This window comes from Crotalus tigris, unplaced genomic scaffold, assembly GCF_016545835.1.
Source record: "Crotalus tigris isolate CLP2741 ecotype Arizona unplaced genomic scaffold, ASM1654583v1 scf7180000017695.2238764, whole genome shotgun sequence".
NCBI lineage: Eukaryota > Metazoa > Chordata > Lepidosauria > Squamata > Viperidae > Crotalus > Crotalus tigris.
In genome coordinates this window covers 600,897-622,399 of record NW_024096573.1, presented here as the reverse complement: position 1 = coordinate 622,399, position 21,503 = coordinate 600,897, and the positions used below count along the sequence as shown (strand labels likewise).

The 21,503-nt window shown below is 39.5% G+C and overlaps 1 protein-coding gene across 2 annotated transcripts in view; it reads left to right on the top strand.

The window, feature by feature from the left end:
• Positions 1-7,673: 7,673 nt before the first annotated feature.
• The window catches only part of AP1AR (adaptor related protein complex 1 associated regulatory protein), a 26,160-nt gene continuing 12,330 nt past the window's right edge, over positions 7,674-21,503 (top strand). Inside the window, exons 1-5 of one of the 2 annotated variants that reach the window (XM_039338330.1) lie at positions 7,674-8,080; positions 13,538-13,586; positions 17,804-17,830; positions 19,013-19,038; positions 20,581-20,677. In XM_039338330.1, coding sequence (XP_039194264.1) covers positions 8,001-8,080; positions 13,538-13,586; positions 17,804-17,830; positions 19,013-19,038; positions 20,581-20,677 — 279 coding nt within the window. In that variant the 5' untranslated portion in view covers positions 7,674-8,000. The remainder of the gene's footprint in view (positions 8,081-13,537; positions 13,587-17,803; positions 17,831-19,012; positions 19,039-20,580; positions 20,678-21,503) is intronic. The other variant, XM_039338329.1, reaches the window with a different exon arrangement.

Sequence of the window (21,503 nt, the reverse complement as noted above, 5' to 3'; positions counted from 1 at the left end):
CTCGCTCATGCTCCCTTCCCCCCAAAACATGCCACTCACCAAACAGGCCACTCACTCACGCACCCTTTGCCCGAAAACAGGCCGCTCACTCTGTCTCTCCTCAGTGCTTTGGTAAGAAAAGCCTCTTCTCTTCTCACTCTTTCTCTCCCTCTCCTGCCAAAACCTGCCTCTTTTATGCTTCTCTTCTTTCTGCCCTCCTCCTCTTCTCTCCCGGGTGTGCCAGAAGCTTCAATTACCATGTTGCCACATGCGCTGATCCTGGGGCTTCTGCCAAGCTCTGTAGCTCCAGCTGATCTCCAGGTGTGTGCAGCGCCACTTTAGCTGGTTCCCTCCTCTGCTACGCTTGGCTATGGGTCGCGTTGAAAAGCCCTGTACTAGAAATAATGTCTGGTTCTTTTTAACATTAAGCAAGGGCAGTCACTGGGAAGACAAGAGTGGTATGTATATAAACTCATGTATGAAAGGAAAAATATGGATGAGAGAACTTTCTCTCCATCTCACAATATTAAAATAAGGGCTTGTCCTAAATGTGGCAAGGTCCAATACAAGTATCTACTTTTTACCCAATGCAAACTTACACTGATGCTGCCATCAGATATGATGTCAATCACTATTTTATATTATTTTTAAATAGGACTGGAATAACTGAGCCATAATTTTGATGGAGCTTGTTACCTCTAAAACAGTGGTTCTCAACCTTTCTAATGCCGCGACCCCATAATACAGTTCCCCATGTTGTGGTGACCCCCAACCACTTATACATCACCGGGTGCCAGGGGCGTGGCCAAAGAAAAGAGGAAAAAAATGGCGGACTGCGTTGTTTGGCGACCCCGTGAAATGGTCGTTCGACCCCAAATGGGGTCACGACCCACAGGTTGAGAACCACTGCTCTAAAATCCCAAAGATCATACCTTCAATGCTCATTGCTAAGATGCATTGATGGAAAAGGTGATCATCCTCATGTCCAAATTTGTAAACATCTTGATGCATCTGATTGCCTACTGTGGAATACAATATAGAAAAGTGGATTTGATGGGCCAATGGTTAAACCAATAGGGCTCTTCACATCTTCTTAGAAGGGATTGCTTGTTTCTTTTCTTTTCTATGTTCTGTTGTTGTTTTGTTCTCCGTTTCTGTTACTACTGCCTTATTGGACAGACAGTAAACTTCCTCTGTATTGTTTTGGTGCCACCCAGGGGCCGTTTATGATTTGCAGAAAAACAAAATGAGAATTTTTCTCATGCATGGAACATGGGAAAACAAGTGCTAGAAATAACAATATTGCAGAAAAAAATGTTGCTAGGCCATGTTTATATTATGATTGTATGTATCTGGGGAAAGGCCCCAAGCATGATTTAACATGTATCATTTTAAAGTATTCACCCTAAGGAAGCATTCCAGATTTCCTCAATAGATCCAGTTGTTGAGATGTACAAATACATTGCAAAATTCAACTCTTCTCCTATGAGGCTGCCACCTCCATTGTGAATAAAAACCATTACAAAAGATGAATAGCTAATCACAAAGAATTTTCCACCACTCCTAAGGCTTTACATAACCTCTTAGTGTGCAAGAAAGGTCATTATAAAGACTCAATGCTATTAAGGGGACATTAGATTTGCTGAAGTAAAAAGTTATCTCATATTCAAAGCTTTGACTGCCCCCTTTAGAAGAAGAAAAAAACATTCTGTGCTGCAATGAAACATTCACTTGTGCAGTTAACTGTGGTTTATTCAACAAGCACTATTAATAAAATCAGAGCATAATGCCTGTGAACTCAAGCCACAGGAGCACTTATATAACATATTAAGGGCACTTCCACAGCTGCCCTAACCATAGCATGAAAATGTCCTGGCATCTGCTATTTTCTGCCAAGTCCACATGAACTTGCCTTCATCTCATCCCCAGTCCACATCAGAGACATTTTTAAAGTCAGCTGCTCAGTTTTAATGCTTTGCTCTCCCCCCCCCCCCCCCCAATTTGTGGCATGGATAAGAGCTCACATGATTCAGTAATCATTTGGTTGTTAAGGTGGCCAGAGATTGGAAAGTCTCCCCATGATCACTTCAGACTGCTGGGAAAAAGCTCCTTTCCCGGTAATTTCTGGACCCAATCCTCCATGGCCAATTTTGCTCAGGTTCCAGAAAAGAAAGGATGCCTCACTTCCACAGGCATCTGCTGCATAATGCCAGAGCAATGCTCTCCATAATGTTTATTATGTCTTATCCAGGTTCTTTTAAAAGGCTTATGGCTATTCTCATTTTTTTTAACATGGGGTTTAGTACAATATTCTTTTGAAGGAGTGTTAGCATTTTTACTGCTTTTCTTTATTATTTTTAAATCTTCAGGAATATGTGCAAGAACACTACAACCATCAATCAGATCATAATACTTTTACATGGAATGGGACAACTCGCTGTGGCCAATTCGCCACAGGCCAACTTCTCACAGGACAATTCAACAAATACAAAAGTTAATGTCAATGGAACCATGGCCAATAATAATAAAACAAAGTCAATTCAGAAATACACGTTACAATAATTTTGATAAAAACGTGGTCACCAATAATAATTGATTGAAATGATGAATACAGCATTGAATTGTCCCATAGTGAGTTGCCCCACAGCGAGTTATCCTAGACCAGGGGTGTCAAACTGCCGGCTCGCGGGCCGGTTTCATCATACCAGAGCCGCACCCACCCCATTGCCGGCAATAGCGAAAAAGCTCCAATATGTTGCACGACGTCACGTGACATCGCGAGTTTGGCATGTCTGTCCTAGACCCTTCAGGACTAGCCTTATGCATAAAACTATGCCAGCACAAAATTTGCTACCTATTACCACAGCAGTACTTGATTCTGGTCTTACTTTTCTTACTACTGAATTGCCTATGAGACAGCACCAGGAACCATAAGGGAGGAGGCACCTTATCCCCATCTAAACTGGCCAATCAGCTGATACCATCTCCTAGGTTTTATTTGATGGCAACTGTTAAGTCCTGGGAGGAATGGCGAATGAAGAATACACATGTTTCTGGAACAGCTCTTTATTGTGCTTATTTCAAACTCCAACAACAACGACCAAAGGAACGCAGGCCTCCTTTTATACGTCCCAATTCCCTGGACAAGATGGCAACATCACTAGGCACTTTTCGCGCCTTGCGCATGCGCGCTCAGCCAGTGCTACTCAGTCTGGTCCCGGGCAGCTTTTGCAATTGCCCGGGAACCTTGCAATGTCCCGAGCCTACATTTGCTAGAACAAATGCAGGCTCCCCTCCCCCCTTAGCTAGAACACACACGGTACTTGTTCTTACGATCCATACAAGAATATAAAATAATTTATTTTTAAAAAATATTTTTTTTCCATCCTACAGACACGTCATTCCACTACAACTTGTTTGCCACTCTCTAATGTGTGCTTTGTGGGTTCTATTGCTACCCACATAGGTTCCAACTCCTCACCATATACTTGTACTGTTCTTATGCTGACAAGAACCTTACATACTCATTTAGGTGTTTAGGAGGGGCCTTAACCCTTTGGGACCTTCTCAGGATGAGGGAGGGTGCCTGGCCTGACAGCTCCCCTGCTCGACAGGACAGACCAGGACTTGACCTTAAGGGCGCCTGGCCTACCGGCCTGTCTGATGGGCTCGATAGACCAGGACTTTTATGTACAGGTTTTGCAGGTGACCCCTGGTAGGGCATACCAGCAGAAATGCCAGAGTTTCCCCCAGGCTCTGTGAGAGCAGCTGCACTCTCCCACCCTTCTGAGTTGGCTGAACTACTCTGGATATGTCCTCGAGCCAGCGACCGTTTTCGGACGTGCCCTGTGAAACAGGTGTGTGTAAGGGGCCCCAGTATTCGGCAGACCCCAAGGTCATGCCTGAGGTGCCAGAGTCAGAAGAGGCCTCTCTGCTTGCCCCCCTTACATAGGACCTCCTTTTGGAAGCAGTTGCACAATTGAACTTGCTTCCTAGCTGGGTTGCCAGTTCTTGCGTGTTCTGTGGATACCCCCGGTTATCCTCCCTGTCTGGAGTGTTACTGTTTCTATATGAAATATGTGGATGCCCCCGGGGTGACTCCCTGGCTGGAGTGTGTCTTAGTGTGTAGGGTAGTTCTCTGCCCCATGAATTCTTGTTTGGAGCACTTGCGGAATCTCGGGATGGAGGATCAACGAACTCTTCAGCTGCCGACACTGGCTGCTGACATTCATCCTCAGAATGTATTCTATAACCTTCCTCCCCCCCCCCACAGAGCAGAGCCAGGAGCGGAAGGGTGAGACTCCAGCCTCGTACGCAGCTGATCTATGTGCCACCGAAGAACGTGGCCATCTTCCAGGGACACTTAATAGGACAAGGGCCCCGAGACCTTGCAGACCACAGCTGGTACCCAGAGATGACCAGGCCCGTAGTTCTGAGTCCAGACCGGAGCACCCACTTGCAGACTCCTCGGTGCCCACGGATGCAACACCTGAGACGCCCCCCTATCTGGATGCAGCCTGTCCAGCTTAGTAATAAGCCGGTGACCCCAATAAAGTTCAGCAGGGCTCTTCCTGGTGGCTGTGGAGAGTGTGGTGCGATGTGCAAGAAGAAAGTCTGCTAACCTGTGCTGCCAGTCACCGTAAGTCAGTCTCTTAAGGGCATCCTTGGTGGTGCGCACCATACGTTCAGCCATTCCGTTGGTGGATGGGTGGAAAGGAGCAGAAGTTGCAAGGCGGATCATGTTGGCCTGGAGGAAAACCTGGAACTCAGAAGAGGTAAATTGAGGACTGTTGTCTGAAACTAGAACATCTGGAAGGCCATGAGTTGCAAAAATACTTCTCAGCACCTGGATAGTCTTGGCAGCAGTAGTGGAGGACACAGGAACAACCTCTAGCCACTTAGAATGGCTATCAACAACAACCAAGAAGAATTGCCCCTGAAAGGGCCCAGCATAATCTATATGTATCCTGGACCATGGGGTGTGAGTTTCCTCCCATCTATGAACTGAGGCCTGAGGCATGTTAGGCCGGGACTGTTGGCACACATGGCACCCATGCACTTGAGCCTCAATGGCTTTATCGAGGCCAGGCCACCACAAATGGCTGCGTACAAGCGCCTTCATCCTGACTATGCCAGGGTGTCCCTCATGTAAAGAATATAGCACTCTAGTCCTCAGTGAGGTAGGGATTACTAACCTACTTCCCCATAGCAGACAACCCTTGAAAGTGGACAACTCATGTCTTCTTTGCCAGAAACTCTGAAACTCAGTATCAGGGCATCTGTCAGGCCATCCTGACAATACCATGACAGAACGCGTGTGAATGTGTGATCAGTGGCAGTTTCTGCAGCCACATCCCTTATACTGAGGGGAGAGGCAGCTCTTGAATGGACAGAATATTAATGGCTGGAGCAGGATCAGGCTCCACTGTTGGAAGGGGTAATCTACTCAGAGCATCAGCATGACCATTTCCTTTCCAGGCTTGTGAATTAAAGAGTAGTCATATGCTGACAGGAAAATGGACCAACGCAACATATGAGGAGAAAGAATATGTGGGTTCTGTTTGGTAATGGTGAACAACCCCAGCAGTGGCTTGTGGTCAGTGTAGACCGTGAAGTATATGAAATCATGAAACTTCTTAATGTCAATCATAATGGCCAGCACCTCCCTGTCAATCTGAGCGTAGTTCCACTCAGCAGAAGACAAGGTTCTGGAATAATACGCTACAGGGACCATTTCAAAACCATTGAGCCAGTGCTGGCTGAAGACATTTCCATGGTCATGTGGCCAGCATGACTTCATGGAGTGCTGTTACCTTCCCACCAAAGTGGTACCTATTTATCTACTCGCATTTGCATGCTTTCGAACAGCTAGGTTGACAGGAGTTTGGACAAAGACGAGAGATCACCCCGTCACATGGCGCTCAGTCTTGAACTACTGCATTGATAATCTAATATATAAGTACAGAAAGCATTTAATGTAAAAAGGGACAAATAGGAAAAAGAAGGGAAGGCTAGAATCACTGATACCAAATTACAAATAAAATTAATTTAATATTGCCTGCTTAATAGAATTCAAGAATTTTTGAGATTCAGAATTCCTATAGAGTTTATTGTGTAGCATTGTTAGATAGGTTCTTTTCTTCCTCTTGATTCCTTTCTTTTTAGAGCATAGTTGTATAAAAGCAGAAAGCAAGCAAAAATAAAAATAAAAATTGAAAATTACAAAGTGTCTGAACCTACCTTTCTAAAACTACTGAAATTGAATTATAAAAATGCTGGCTACTTTCTATAAAAGGTTTTAGATAAACTACTTCAAAAGAGCATTCTAGGAAATAAAAAATAATAATTCTGGCTTTTTCAGACCTCCTATCATGAGGTTAATTTAATTGGACTAGGGTAGGGGTGTCAAATTGCCGGCCCACGGGCCGGATGCATCACAACAAAACTGCGCCCACACCATTGCCAGCAATGGTGAAAAAGCTTTGATACATTGCATGATGTCATGTGACATCGTGAGTTTGATATGTCTGGTCTAGGGGATACTTTTGGGCCATAAGAAATAAATGGGGTTACATGTAATATTAATAATCCTGGGGATTTATGAGTAAAGTATCCTTTTTTCAGTCTAAACTTCATCTTGGCTTGATTAATGGGCTGAGACACTCTGTTAAACAATATTTGTCTCCAGAAGAAATACTGCCTCTGTAAAACTTGCTAGATTTCTCTATGGAGTGTGATAATAGTTGTCACATAGAATCTATTGCTTGGAAATTATTGCTCACATTGTGATTTTTTTTAAAAAAAAGCTAGGCCTCTGAATACCATTATTTCATTATACTGTTTCATTAACTAGTAATATATGAAATGACTAAGAAGCAACTAAATTGATTCCAGATGGATCATATTGTGAAGATACCTGGAAATAATTTGTTCTGTTAATAATATTAAAATATAGAGCCGAATGCCTAAAGAAAGTTATTAGCAAAGAAGTAAACATCATATAAGGGGCTTTAAGAATTCTACAAATATACTTTCATCCATCGCTCCTTTTCCATTAACTTCTGCCATTCTACAGTATTACTCTCTCTTAGCCTCAATGTACTACATTGTGGGCAGCACCATACTTTAACAACATTGTTTCAATTTAGTTTCAAAGGAGGGAGAAAGCTGAGCCACTAAAGTCTTTTGAATCTAATAATTACTTGTCAATCTTTTGTTACTTGCTTCATGTCAAATGAAGTAGGAATGGGAAGAAAGCAGGGAAGACGACAAAGCTAAACCACCGAAACAGCAGCAGCCAAGGTGAAACTGCATCGTCAATAAAGCATTTCAAGTTTTAAAACAAAGGGAAGGGCAAGAGGGCAGAACTGCCTCAAAATATACCCAGCTGTAAATATATATATTGACCGTTCCCCGTATGATCACAACCGGAAGAGGCTTTCTAGATTAACAGCAATCTATATGGATTGAATGCAGCGTCTCGGAACCAGAAGAAGTTTTGGGACTCCGCCAAGGGAATCCCGGCATCCTCTGTGACTATTTAGAATAATCATTTTATTCATCCAATTCCCGATATCCGACAGCCACTGCCCCCTCCACCGAAAAAAAAAAATCTCTTCCCAGCGGGAGATCCCACTCCTATCTAAAAGCAGGGGAGGAGTCAGAACGTATCAGTCTACGCATGCGCTACTCTGCCAGCTCAGTCCCAGAACCGGGGCCCGGGCGATGAATGAGGCGAGGGCGTGGCTGACGGCTGCACGCGACTGCCGAGCTCGCCGTCACAACGTGAGGGGGCAATGAGGATGGGGAAGGAGCGGACTCGCTGCTTTCTTTGGCCGCGCCGTAACGGCTGATTGTCGGGCGTCCTCTACTCCTGTGCCCATGCACTAGAGCTGTAGCCGTCACAGCTGTTGCCCCGCCATCTCTTTCTTCCGCTCGCGGCCGCCGAGGGACCGTGGTAACCGATTCCGGCGCTACGTCGGTGGGTGACCGAGCGCCCCCGGCCGCCCTCTCAGCATGCCATGGGCAACAGCTGGGCGGCGCAGTGGTGTTGCTGGGTCTTCCCCAGACGGGAAGCGGGACGCCTCCAGCGAGGAGGAGGGTAAGCGCGGTGGGACGGTTTGACTTCGATTCCGCCTTTCCGGGGGAATTTAGGACAGGCCGGCCTGTGACTGAAACGCAGAGCCTCCCCCCGTGTGGAGCTTTGCCTCCAGTGTCTTGGAAGAGGGGAATTCAACTGGAAACTCGATCCGCACTTCGTTAACCTGGAGGGTTGACTAAAGCCTCCATATTCACAGGCAATGAATCTGAATCCTAGTTAACAGCGGGCAGGCGTGTTTGAAGGCGCTGGCCTTCAAGCCAGGCCTGTGGGGCTTTTCCGAAAGTATCCGGTTGGCCTCTGCGGCGTAGAATTAAGTGACCTTTCAGTCTGGTGGAGCTGCAATAGGTTGCGGTTCGAAGGTCCCCCAGAGACGGGCGGCCATCAGCTCACCCTGGGTAAAACAGTTGGCAGTGACGGTTGTCTTAGCAAAATTATGTCATCCAGTGGTGTACTGGGGCTCTCATGACTTGCACGTGGGGTTGTTTTTTTTTTTTTTTTTAATAAAGTCTGATGGCATAGGGTGAATAAACGATTTTGGTCTCATTTGCTGTACTTACAGGCCAATTTAAGTAATGTGCTTAATTGTATTCATAGCGAACAAATAACGAATAGAGTGGCAGCATTTCCTATTTGCCCCTGCGGCAGTGTTATTTGGGGATACCTTGGTTGGGAAAAAAGGAGTGGGGAAGTATAAATAGTTTTCTTTTGATGAGTATGTTATATTTATTTCCATATTTTCATAGGCCTCCTATGGATAAAAAGATAATTCAGGATATATAGCCCTGTTGGCAATTGTTATTAACTTTTTTTTAATCATACAGTTTAGGTTGACTTCAGCCTCCCAACTTACTTTCACTTTAGATTTGTTTGCAAAATCATAACCTCATAATTCACGGGGCAGACAGAAAACTCCATTGTTTTATCTAAGATTTTTTGAAAACTGATGAATTAATTATATCTTCCTCTGTGTGTGGAGTAATTACCAGGTATCTAGCTAGTAATCATTGATGAACCTAACCTCTAGGACAGGGGTGTCAAACTCACAATGTGACGTGTCACAACATATCGTGACTTTTTTTCCATTGGTGGCAATGGGGTAGGCACGGTTTTGGCATAATGCATCCGGCCCATGGGCCAGCAGTTTGACACCCCTGCTCTAGGAATTTTAATTCCCCCTTTGAACCTCTCTATATTAATATAGGTACAGTAGTTCTGGTAGTTCTTGACTTAGTGGTCATAAGTTGTGATTAGTGGTCATAAGTTGTGATCATCCAGCAAGATGCTCATGTCTTGTTTTGCTTAATGACTGCAATCCCTGCTCTCCCTTTAAGTCGCTGCATGGGTCATGGATTCAGGTTGGGGAAGGCCCTGGCAGTCCTAGCACACACCCAAGCCTACATTTCAGCACCTCCCAAGTTCACACATGGCTTCCCAGAGTGTTTCCCACCCCGTGAGGTATCCCATACTTCATTCCCACCCTACTGGGTCCCACACACTCCTCCTCAGACCTTCAGCCCAGTTTAGTGCACTTACATTTTCTGTAGATCTGCTTTGGGACTCAGCCAGTCCATACTCTATAGGGAAACCGAGGGCATATCAATCCTTCTTGAAGCTGTTCTACTATGCAGCCTTCCTAAACAGAAGCCACATGGTGCTGTCCCGAAAGTGGACGCCATTTTGGGAACAGCCATAGTCAATTGTGGCCAAAATGGAGCTTGCTTTTGGAATGGCACCATGTAGCCTCACTACTTTATAGGGAGGCAGATGGGTGGATCGACTGGCTCTTCTTCCTGAAGGCAATCTCCACCTGTATTGAATACTATATAGTCTCACTAAACAGTATTTCAGTTTACTATATCTCTGTATATAGTATATAGGTTACATTTATCTGCTGCCATAATGCATCGAAATACATTAAAGGAGAAAAGCACTGGAATATTTATGGCCAGTAGAGATATTGATTTTTTATTATTATTTTAGTGCTTTTAAGTCAATCTTGACTCATTGTGATTGCCTGGATGAGACTATGTGGTTTTCTTGGCAATTTTTGGGAAGTGGTTTACCATTGCCTTCTTTCTAGGAGTGACTGAAAGTGACTGGCTCAAAATCATCAATCTCCATTTTCTAGCCCAGTGGTGGCGAACCTATGGCACGTGTGCCAGAGGCGGCACTCAGAGCCCTCTCTGTGGGCACACATGGCGTGCCCTGGAGATGGCAACCATCCCTCTTCAACCAACCAACCGCTAACTCGCCGAGGTCCCATGTGGCCAGATGCATCCCAGCACGGCTGGTTTCCCTCCCCCCGTCCCATCCCTCCTGAACTCGCATGCTGTCCTCCTTTGCCCAGGCACGACCCACTGCATCGCCTCCTCAGCTGTCAGCTAGCCGTCCAGCTCAGAAGCGGCTTCTCTGAACTGCTGGCGGTAGGCTGTGTAGCCCCAGAGTGTGCCAGTCGAGGGGCCGGCAGGCTGTGGCTGCTGCCGGACACTGTCGGCCCCCATGCACTCGTTGGCCTCTCTGTGGGGGCTGACAGTGTCAGGCAGCAGCCGCTCTGGTCCCTGCCTCGCCTTGCCCTGCAACAATGGTACCCCCACCCCACCCTACCTCGCCTTGCCTCGCCTCACCTTGCAGGACAAGCCTGCTCATTGCCCCACCTGCCAGAGACCCCCCTGGATCTCTCCCAACCCTGCCCATCCCCCACAGGCATCCCTCCCCACGAGCAACATCGAAATGAGCACACCCACCTTGGCCACACCCACCCACTCTGCCATGACCACCATAGCCACACCCACCCAGTGGGCCATGCTCACCTGGCACCCGGCAATAAATAAGTGGGGTTTGGGTTGCAGTTTGGGCACTCGGTCTCTAAAAGGTTCGCCATCACTGTTCTAGCCTGATGTTTTAACACTAATTTTCTTAAATATCTCAAAAGATTTCACATAGAACATTAAGGCCTATTTTCCTTGGTTCCAGGTAACAGAACACTGAAAAATATAGATAAATTGCAGGAAGATAGATTCTTGAGTGGTAGAAATAAGACTTGCAAATTTGAGACAATTTGGCAATGGAACAAGTTACACAGAAAAACTGTCTCTCCTTTCACTAATATGTTTAAGGCATCCACATCAAAATATTTTAATTTGGATTGTAGCACTGAGCAAGTGATTGGATTCATGGGTTTAATAACTACCTTCCATTATGAAGTCAGGATCAATAGATTATTTAGCAGTAAAGATATTTTGAAAATTTATATTAGGCTAAACAATTGCATCATCAATTTTGCAGCAGCATAGGATCATTTATGCCTAAATATTATTCAATATTTTTATATTAATCTAAACTGACATGTACCCTTAGGAATCTGGAAGCTGTGAGAAATATAAAACAACAAATCTGGTAGGCTATAGGCTATAGTATATATATATATATATATATATATATATATATATATATATATATATATATATATATATATATACCGTTTGTTGATTGTCTATTGCACTCAGAATCTTTTTGTTTTCCAAAGCTGAAGATTAATTTTTCTAGTGCCAAAAAGATTCACAAGTCTCTTTTGAAATTGGAACTCTACTTATTTCATGATTAATGCAACAGATAACAAATCTCACCTTGCTGTTTATTTTGAAGATGCAAAATTTGAAGTAGTTTCTCAAGATAATCTAAAAGTCATATTTAATCATAGATATCTTCAAGGGAATAAATGACAACATGTATACCATGATGTCCACAAGGAAATGCATTGGATTTCATAATACATCTCGTTTGTATGATATCATGACATGTATTTTATTTTAACATAATTGTGGTTTATTATAACTGCCTTTGGCTTAAATGGTTTGTTGTAAAGAAGCCTTCTTTGTGCTGCAGGTGTAATTAGAAATTCAAGCATATGTAATTTCAGCATCTTCATTGTCAACTTTCATTTCACCCCAAGAGGAATCACAACATTATTCTTTAAATGCTTATGGGAATAAATATAATAAGAGCTTTGGGATTGCTTTTATTATCCTATCTGGAGAATAACTAAATTTATAATGCTCCTTTATTTTGTAGAAAGCAATAGGCATCATGCACTTTGTTTAAAAATAGTCTGGGTCTTCATTTTATCGACCTCGGAAGGATGGAAGGCTGAGTCAACCTTGAGCCCATCAGGATCAAACTCCTAGCTGTGGTCAGAGTTAGCCTGCAATACTGCATTCTAACCACTGCGTCACCAGGGCTCCCAGTAGAGGTTCCTCTGGAAGAAGAATGGATTTTTTCAATTCACCAATAACCCTCCATGTCACTGCATGTTCCAGATGGTCAGTTTTTTCCAGGAAGGAGTAGGGTATAAAAAATACTTCCCCTTTTCATAGCTGAAACATATTTTTTACATACCATATAAATATCTCAAAAGATTTCACATAGAACATTAAGGCCTATTTTCCTTGGTTCCAGGTAACAGAACACTGAAAAATATAGATAAATTGCAGGAAGATAGATTCTTGAGTGGTAGAAATAAGACTTGCAAATTTGAGACAATTTGGCAATGGAACAAGTTACACAGAAAAACTGTCTCTCCTTTCACTAATATGTTTAAGGCATCCACATCAAAATATTTTAATTTGGATTGTAGCACTGAGCAAGTGCAAGTGCTGTCTTTAATAATTTCTTCCATAGTAAAATATTGAATATATCCAGAATATATAAATAATAACAGTGATGTATAGAACACACATTGGAATCCAGCTGTGTTCAATGCATGTGCCAACCGCTTATTTACAGGATCAGTGCCACATTACTTATTCACTTGATAACATGGCATTTAGAATACTAGATGGATAAATTAATTTTCTGCAAAATAGACTGGCCATTCCTAGTTCTTCTGGAAAGATAGGAAAGGAGATTCAACCTTGCCATTCTGCTAATATATGCTGGCAGAAATTACAATATAGCAAATCTAGGTGATTCTTTTCAATTATTCAGATATATATTGTTTCCAAATAAGGCTTGTATATGGTTGTTTGGCTCACCCATTGGTTACACCATCACGAGGTCCAATTGGTTTTGTATTAATGTAATAAATCATAATTTATTCAGAAAATCATATCTAAACAAACATGGTGTGTGATATGTAAATTCAAAATATGTTTAGCATGGTACATAGTACTTCCAAACCCTAATGTCAGCAACTTTTGATTTGGGAATCGTAAGTTCTAATTTCATGCCTTTGCTAAATATACCCAAGACTGTGATCAAGTTTTTATTAAAAGAGTATTTCAGAGGTTGTGTGAAAAAGGGCATGTAACTATGTGCCGGCTTCTCATGACAAAGTTTTGAAAATACAGCATACAATATTATACATTTTTATTAAAAAAATTCTAATGAGGGAAAAATTATTCTGATGACTTTTGAAATATAGCAGTAATTCTGCTATGATTCTGTTGGTTTATATTCTAGATCAAAGTACTTCAGAACATGCTCAACAGGAGAACATTTCACTATAGAGGTAAGTAAAGATTTTAAGTACCACTATAGTCACATTATCAAAGTAGTATTTTTTTATTGCAAATTTCCTGGCTGAAACATTATACAATAAATAAATAAATTTGAGCAGTTAGAATTATTTGTTGCTAATTTCAATCACATCAATTGGGAACAATCTGTTCTTAAGAATGAGAGTCTAATTAAAGCCACTATATGCTACGGTTTATATTCATTAAAATGCAAAGAAAACATAAAATACTGTAATCTTGGGATAACATAAATATAATAACATTCATGCAACTATGAACTGGGTATGTTCCATTCTGTGACTGGGCAAAAGGGATAGAAAGAGGTGACAAGTTACTAGCTTCTTTGAGCTCTCTGGTTCCTTAACATTTCTGTCCTATTTTTGCTGGTTTTGGTACCCTTTCCTGAAATAAATAGTGTTTTCCTAGGATTGCCCTAGGAATTAGTGCATATAGTTTCCCAAAGTTGCAAAAGTCAAACATCAAAGTTGCAAAAGTCAAGCATCAAAGAAGAAGAAGAAAAGAAGAAATGGCAGAAGAAAATCTGTGGTTTCCAGTTACCCAGAAGACTTTAAAACATCAAAAGATCAGTGAACTATTGCATGTATTTGATTGTAAACGGCTGCTAAGCAGATAAAAATCTTCTCTCACCAATATTTTTGCTTTTCCTAGAAATTAAATTGCTGTAGAGATTAGAGAATACCCCAAAGAATACTAAAGGAATACTGTTTAAAATAATTCATATGAAAGTTAATTTGTTTGATGACCATCTAGTTTTTGTTAATTCCAATCTTAGCCCATTTCAAAATTAATCTTAAGAACTTTGGTGATTTGACAGATATACAGATGAATCTTACTAAATTGAAAACAATTTATCTTAATATAGAAAAACAATTACAAATATACTACAGAACTTATCAGGCATAAAATTAAAATAAAATACCTCAGTTATTTGAAGGTAATCATATCTAAAATGTTAAAGATGCTCTTTAAAATATTACACTTATTGGATGTATTAAGAATATTATTCAAAGGTTAATTTATGGAAATCATTAAAGCTATCTTGTTCAGGGAAATTAATCAAAATCCCTAACCTGTTTATTTTTTTTTCTGTTTATTTTTTATTTCAATGCCTTCATTTGGCTATTTATAGTTATAGTGGCAAAAGATTAATAAATAACTGTATACATGGGGGAAAAGCATGAGTTGAGACTAAAATTATGTACAGCAGGAGTGTCAAACTGCCGGCCCACAGGCCAGACGCGTCACGCGGAAGCCACACCCCCATTGTCAATGGCAAAACTGTCCCGATACATTGCGCGACATCACGTGACCTTATGAGTTTAACAGGTCTGATGTACAGCAATGCAAATAAGGAATAAATATTCACAATTTATGATGATATAGTATGCAATAAGATTGAATATTTTTATTTTGGAATATATATGTTTATATATTAGAATTCAACATTATGGAAGCACAAGCAATAGAACACAGTCAAACTAGAGTCTTGGACTTTAAGAGAACTAATTTCAATAAACTTAGGGCTTGGGAAGGATTCCATGGATGAGAATCCACAAGGGGAAAACAAATGATTGATCCAATAGTGGGGGAAAGTGGCAAGAAAGTGACAAGCAACAGGGAGAAAGCAGAACTATTTAACTCGTTTTTTGCATCTGTCTTTACACAAAGGAAAAAAAACAGACCAACCTATCAAAAATAGTGCCATAAAAAATAGAATAGAAACACAAGTTAAGATAGGCAAGAAAATGGTAAGTGAGCACCTGTCCAGCCAAGATGAGTTCAAATCACCAGGACCAGATGGATTACACCCCAAGGTTCTCAAGGAAGTGGCAGATGTGATCTCAGAACCACTGAATTATATCTTTCAAAGATCCTGCAGCACTGGGGAATTACCAGAGGACTGGAAAAGAGCTGATGTAGTTCCCATCTTCAAAAAAAGGGGGGGAAAATGGATCCAGGAAATTACAGACCTATCAGCCTGACCTCAGTACCTGGGAAGATTCTGGAAAAGATAATCAAACAACAAATCAGCGAACACCTAGAGGCAAACAAAGTCATTACTAAAAGCCAACATGGGTTTGTCAAAAACAGATCATGCCAGAAGATCTTATCGCATTCTTTGACCAAGTGACAAAATTAGTGGATCAGAGGAATGCTGTGGATATAATTTACTTCGACTTCAGTAAGGCATTTGATAAAGTAGATCACAACCTACTACTTGATAAGATAGAAAAATGTGGGTTAGACAACATCACCACCAATGGATTCAAAGCTGGCTGACTGGCCGTACTCAGCGTGTGGTCCTCAATGGAACAGCATCTACATGGAGGGAAGTGTGTAGTGGGGTGCCCCAGGGCTCTGTTCTGGGCCCAGTGCTCTTCAACATTTTCATCAACAATTTGGACGAGGGCATATATGGGGAACTCATCAAATTTGCAGACGATACCAAGCTGGCAGGAATAGCCAACACTCCAGAAAACAGGCTTAAGATACAGGAGGATCTGGACAGACTTGAACACGGCACTATCTAACAAAATGAAATTTAATGGTGAAAAAAGTAAGGTTCTACATTTAGGCAAGAAAAACCAAATGTACAGGTATAGTATAGGAGGTACCTTGCTCAATAGTAGTAACTGTGAGAGGGACCCCGGAGTCCTAGTGGACAATCACTTAAATATGAGCCAGCAGTGTGCTGCAGCTGCTAAAAAAGCCAACACAGTGCTAGGCTGCATTAACAGAGGGATAGAATCAAGATCACGTGAAGTATTAATACCACTTTACAATGCCTTGGTAAGGCCACACTTGGAATACTGCATCCAGTTTTGGTCACCACGATGTAAAAAAAGATGTTGAAACTCTAGAAAGAATACAGAGAAGAGCAACAAAGATGATTAGGGGACTGGAGGCTAAAGCATATAAAGAACGGTTGCTGGAATTAGGTATGTCTAGTTTAATGAAGAGAAAGAGGAGGGGTGACATGATAGCAATGTTCCAATATCTCAGGGGCTGCCAGAGAGAAGAGGGAGTCAAGCTATTCTCCAAAGCACCTGAAAGCAGGACAAGAAGCAATGGATGGAAACTAATCAAGGAGAGGAGCAATCTAGAATTAAGGAGAAACTTCCTGATAGTTAGAACAATTAACCAGTGGAACAACCTGCCTCCAGGAGCGGTGAATGCTCCAACATTGGAAGTTTTTAAGAAGAGACTGGACAGCCATTTGTCTGAAATGATATAGGGTTTCCTGCCTGAGCAGGGGGTTGGACTAGATGACTTCCAAGGTTCCTTCCAACGTTATTATTATTAGTAATAATAATAATACAGAATATTTACAGATTTACATTTCATTTAAATATTATATTCTATTACTGTTTTATAACTGTCCAAAAAAGATAAAACCTCAAACCCTTTTTTGTGTGTCATAACACTTTATCCCCAAACCAATCAGAAAAAAAAAGACTTGAATTTCTAATTTAATGAGATTTGATCAAAGTATCTACAGGTACTTTATAGTAATGGAAGACAATTTAAAATGTTTAAATAAAGTTTCTAAACTGTTTTTAGACTTCTGTTCAGGCAAAACCAATATCAGTTAAAATTAGGAGACATTAATTGAAGTTGCTACATAATTAGTCTCTAACCTTAAGGAACTTGTGTTCATTAGAACTAGAGATACACCTAAGGTTTTTGCAAAGCTGTACCTAAATTAGATTATATTTACAAACAATATGTGGTGGTCTTATATAAAAATTCAAAAAAATTGTATTCAAATGAGGGAAAATAAATAAGCAAAATGGTGTCCTGGATTCTAGATTAGCCTTATTAAATGAAGCAAATGAAAACTGTTTGATATAATTTTATTATCTATACACAAAGTGGAATAAATTCATGTATTCCTAAAACAAATACTAATCAATGGTCAGATTTTTATTTATTTAAAGGGAAAACTGAGCAATATATTTTTCTCCATTATTGTTTACAACTATATCTAATATATTTGGAAGTTATATATTAACAGAATTATATATTTGTACTATGTACTTAAATTTAAAATGATAATTTACAGTTTTTATAAAAAAATAGCTGCTAAGCTTTACTACACATGATACTTAATTTGTCTGAAGTAGGTATGTCTTTGGTATTTCAATAAACACTTATGTTTGATTAATTGAACTATTGTATCTATTTTCAGTTTGAGAACCTAGTGGAAAGTGATGAAGTAAGTTCTTCATATTGACTTTATTAGATTCAGTAGATGTATTATATATGCAAATTAGATTATAAGATATTTGAAATTAGAGCAACTAAAAGTGTAGTGAATTGGAAAACTATTTAGAAGAGGTGGCACTTAAGATTTATTTAATTCTTAGAATTAATTTTATGAACTGCACCACTCCCTTTAGTTTCTGGTATTAGGGCAGAATGTTATACTCCATGCTTTAAGAGTAATCACAATTCTGTATTATTTAAATTATGTTCTTTTTTGACAAAATTATATAATGTTCATATTGTTATGTAATAATGAATCCTTTGTGAGAAACTTAGCTCTTGGATCAGGGAAAATAATAGTATTGGCTTTTTCAAAGGGATGCTAATAAAGATCCAATCCTTTTATACACCTCAGGGTGTATAAATACTGTATAGATACTAGGAAAGGATTCCATTTTAGAAGCCTTTTATATGGGCTTTTTCCCATTTGCTTGCTGAACATGCCTCTGACATACTTTGAAGGAAAATGTTGTAAGCACCCTTAATATAAATTTATCATAGATACATGTATAATATATTCAAAATAGATATAAGTACTATATAAGAGATTGGCATGGCATCCAAGATTTTCTTTGTAAAGCATATCTTTATTGTTTTTAATAATAATAAAACCTCTTATTTAGTAAAGGAAGATAAACTTCACATCTTGCTTGTGATCTTGTCCTCTAAGAAGCCCTAACAGCTATTTTTATAGATGAGAAAACATGAGAAATGTGAATATCCAGTTTCTTATTAATCGTGAGAAACCTCAGTCCTATGATTAAACAGATTTGCTTCTGTAACACTTAGTGTAACCCTAAGAGGCAAAACAATTCTGAGTCTTAAAATATAATTTGAAGACGATAAAAATAATATATCTGTTGATCAACTGATGTACATTCCTTAGACTTGCTGTTCAATTTGATTTAAAATTCAAACAGTTGCAATTCCAGTTCAGGGAAGAATAGAAGAAGGATTTAGATATTATAGACTGAAAATATAATAGGTGTTTTTCTAAATATTTAAATTTGACAAAGTTTTATATTGATTTAATATTTTAAAAGATTGGAGGTTTAAAATCATATATTTCAGATCTATTTTGAAAATAACTTGATAATTAGGTTCATTTTTAAATAGCATTTTTTTTAAACAGGGTGAAAGTCCAGGAAGCAACCAAAGGTATGAGTTTATATTAATGAATTGATTTGCTTTCCTTTTTCTCTCTTATATAATCTCCTTGCTTCATTCTTTTTAATCATCTACTTTTTCAATTTAATTCATTTCAGCAAGTTGACATTTTTGAAATCTCAAATACTGATTTGATTGTAATGTTAGTTCTTTTAAGAAAGTTATTTTTAATCACTGGAATATCAGTTGTAAGACAAATTCTGCTAGTTATGGTCCTAGAAAGTTTATTCTTCATGGGTTTGCAGAAAAGCATAAAATGGTTATCTCTGACTAATAGGGAAGACTTGCTGACTTTAAGAGAAAATGTCTAATAGTGGAATTCTTGATATTAAGATAAACTAAAGCTCAGTATGAAATGCATACATTGGATTTCACAAAAATTGATTAACCTAGTGAATTGTTTGATAAGAACATTAATCAGCAACTCATCAAAGTGGACTGAGGTATACAGTGAGATGTCATAGCATTTGGTCCTTGTCTTAATCCTCTCCAACATATTCATTAATGATTTGCATGAAGTGGAAAACATTGTGTGTTTTCTCTTGTCTCAAAAGGAGACTGATTCTCACTGAATGTTTGGAAAAACTTGCTAACGAGAAGTTAAATTCAATTGTGGAACTAATTACTAAGGAAGATGGTGAATACAGATGTGCAGCATGGAGCAATTCAGCTGTGACACCTTTACTTTTCTGTTGAAACATTATGTTTTTTCCTTGACAAGACTGATCCAAACATTCTGAAGTTGGCTTATGCATATTGTCCAGAACAGATAATGATTTGTGGTGCTGGACATGATCCAAACCCAAACACTCCATTTTGGTTTGTGGTGAATTCTTCTCATTGGATGAGTTAATGTGATTGCTCGGCCCTCTGTTAAAAGATTTTTATTTAGAGTTCCACAGTGGAGATAAAAGAACATGGATCACAGTAAATTTAGTAAAAAAAAAAAATCATAAAAAGGAATTGCACTGTATAAAATCAGTTGTATACTATTTGCTTTTTAAAATATTTAAAATACTAACTATTTGTAAAGCCTCTTCTGTTTCAGTATAATTTGAGTAGTAAGATGTAAAACTGAAATATAAGCAAAAATAGATGCAAAACTTCACTTCTCTATTGGATTGTTGGGTTTTTTTTAATGTAGCAATAGCAATATCACTTAGATGTATATACTGCTTGACAGTGCTTCACAGCCCTCTCTAAGCAGTTTACAGAGTCAGCAGCACATTGCCCCCAACAATTTGGATCCTCATTTTACCTACCTCAGAAGGATAGAAGACTGAGTCAACCTTGAGCCTGTAAGAATCGAACTGCTGGCAGTCAGCAGAATTAGCATGCAATACTGCATTCTAAACACGGCACCACCATGGCTCCTATAATGATTACTTGTCTCGGTGCTCAGAAAAGATGCCTCAGTACATATTTGTATGCCAACAATTTCTTATCATTCTAATTCTTAAATGTTGAAACTGACTTTCCTGCTCTGAAGAGAGCAGAATGACAGGTGTGGCATTCTTTCTTCTTTTTCTTCAGACCTCTTACAGAAGAAGAAATTTCTGCTCTTCAAGAAAGGCAATATAATTCCATTGCTGAAAAACAGAGAACTTTAGATGACAAGCTTCAATCGGAGGTGAGCATAGTAACTCTTTGTCGATTAACAAATAATTTATACTTGATGGCATTGAAAGCTTCAAACTTTGGACCCAGCTTTACAGTCAGTGCTTATGGAGTCTGGAATAATTGTCTAAATAGGTAGTATATTCAAATAGCGATGTATTTTTTTTCTGTGAAGAGAAACATTAGAAAGGTTGTGCAGTTATCTTCCTAAGGAGATATATCAGGTACTTAGCTTAATATTATTTTCCCATTCTGTAAGATTTTTGTTGTTATTTTCAGCTAACTTCCTATCAATAAATTTTATTTTTATCAAATACTTTATTGATTATTGCTACTTTGTTTGCTTTAAGCTACTATAATGTATCCAGGAAATTTTTAGTTAATGAGTAATTAGAAATATATTAAGAAAACGGGATAATAGCATATGCCACCGTGAAAAAGATTGTACGTGTTCATTTCAGTATCACTCTGAAAATTAGAAATAAGATCAATAATCACTTGAATATCCTTTATTATAAAACTGCTTGGCATGGGAAAACAAATTTAACAGAAGACTCCTTGCTACTGTTCTGCTTTATAGTAATCATATTATAAACACAGGGGAAAATCAAAAATGTGTCCTTTGAGTAGTTGAAGTACTGAAAATGTATTGTGTAACAAAAATGTTTCTCACTATTTGTCTTGTAGAGATACATGCTGTGTAATTTAATCTGGTGAAATTTCTTCCCATATATTGCAGTTAGAATTCTACATCTATGAATGTAGATAGCATAAAAACATGTCTAAATAGGTAACTCCAACAGTAAATAATTGTGCTTTCAGCTGATATCATGCATATG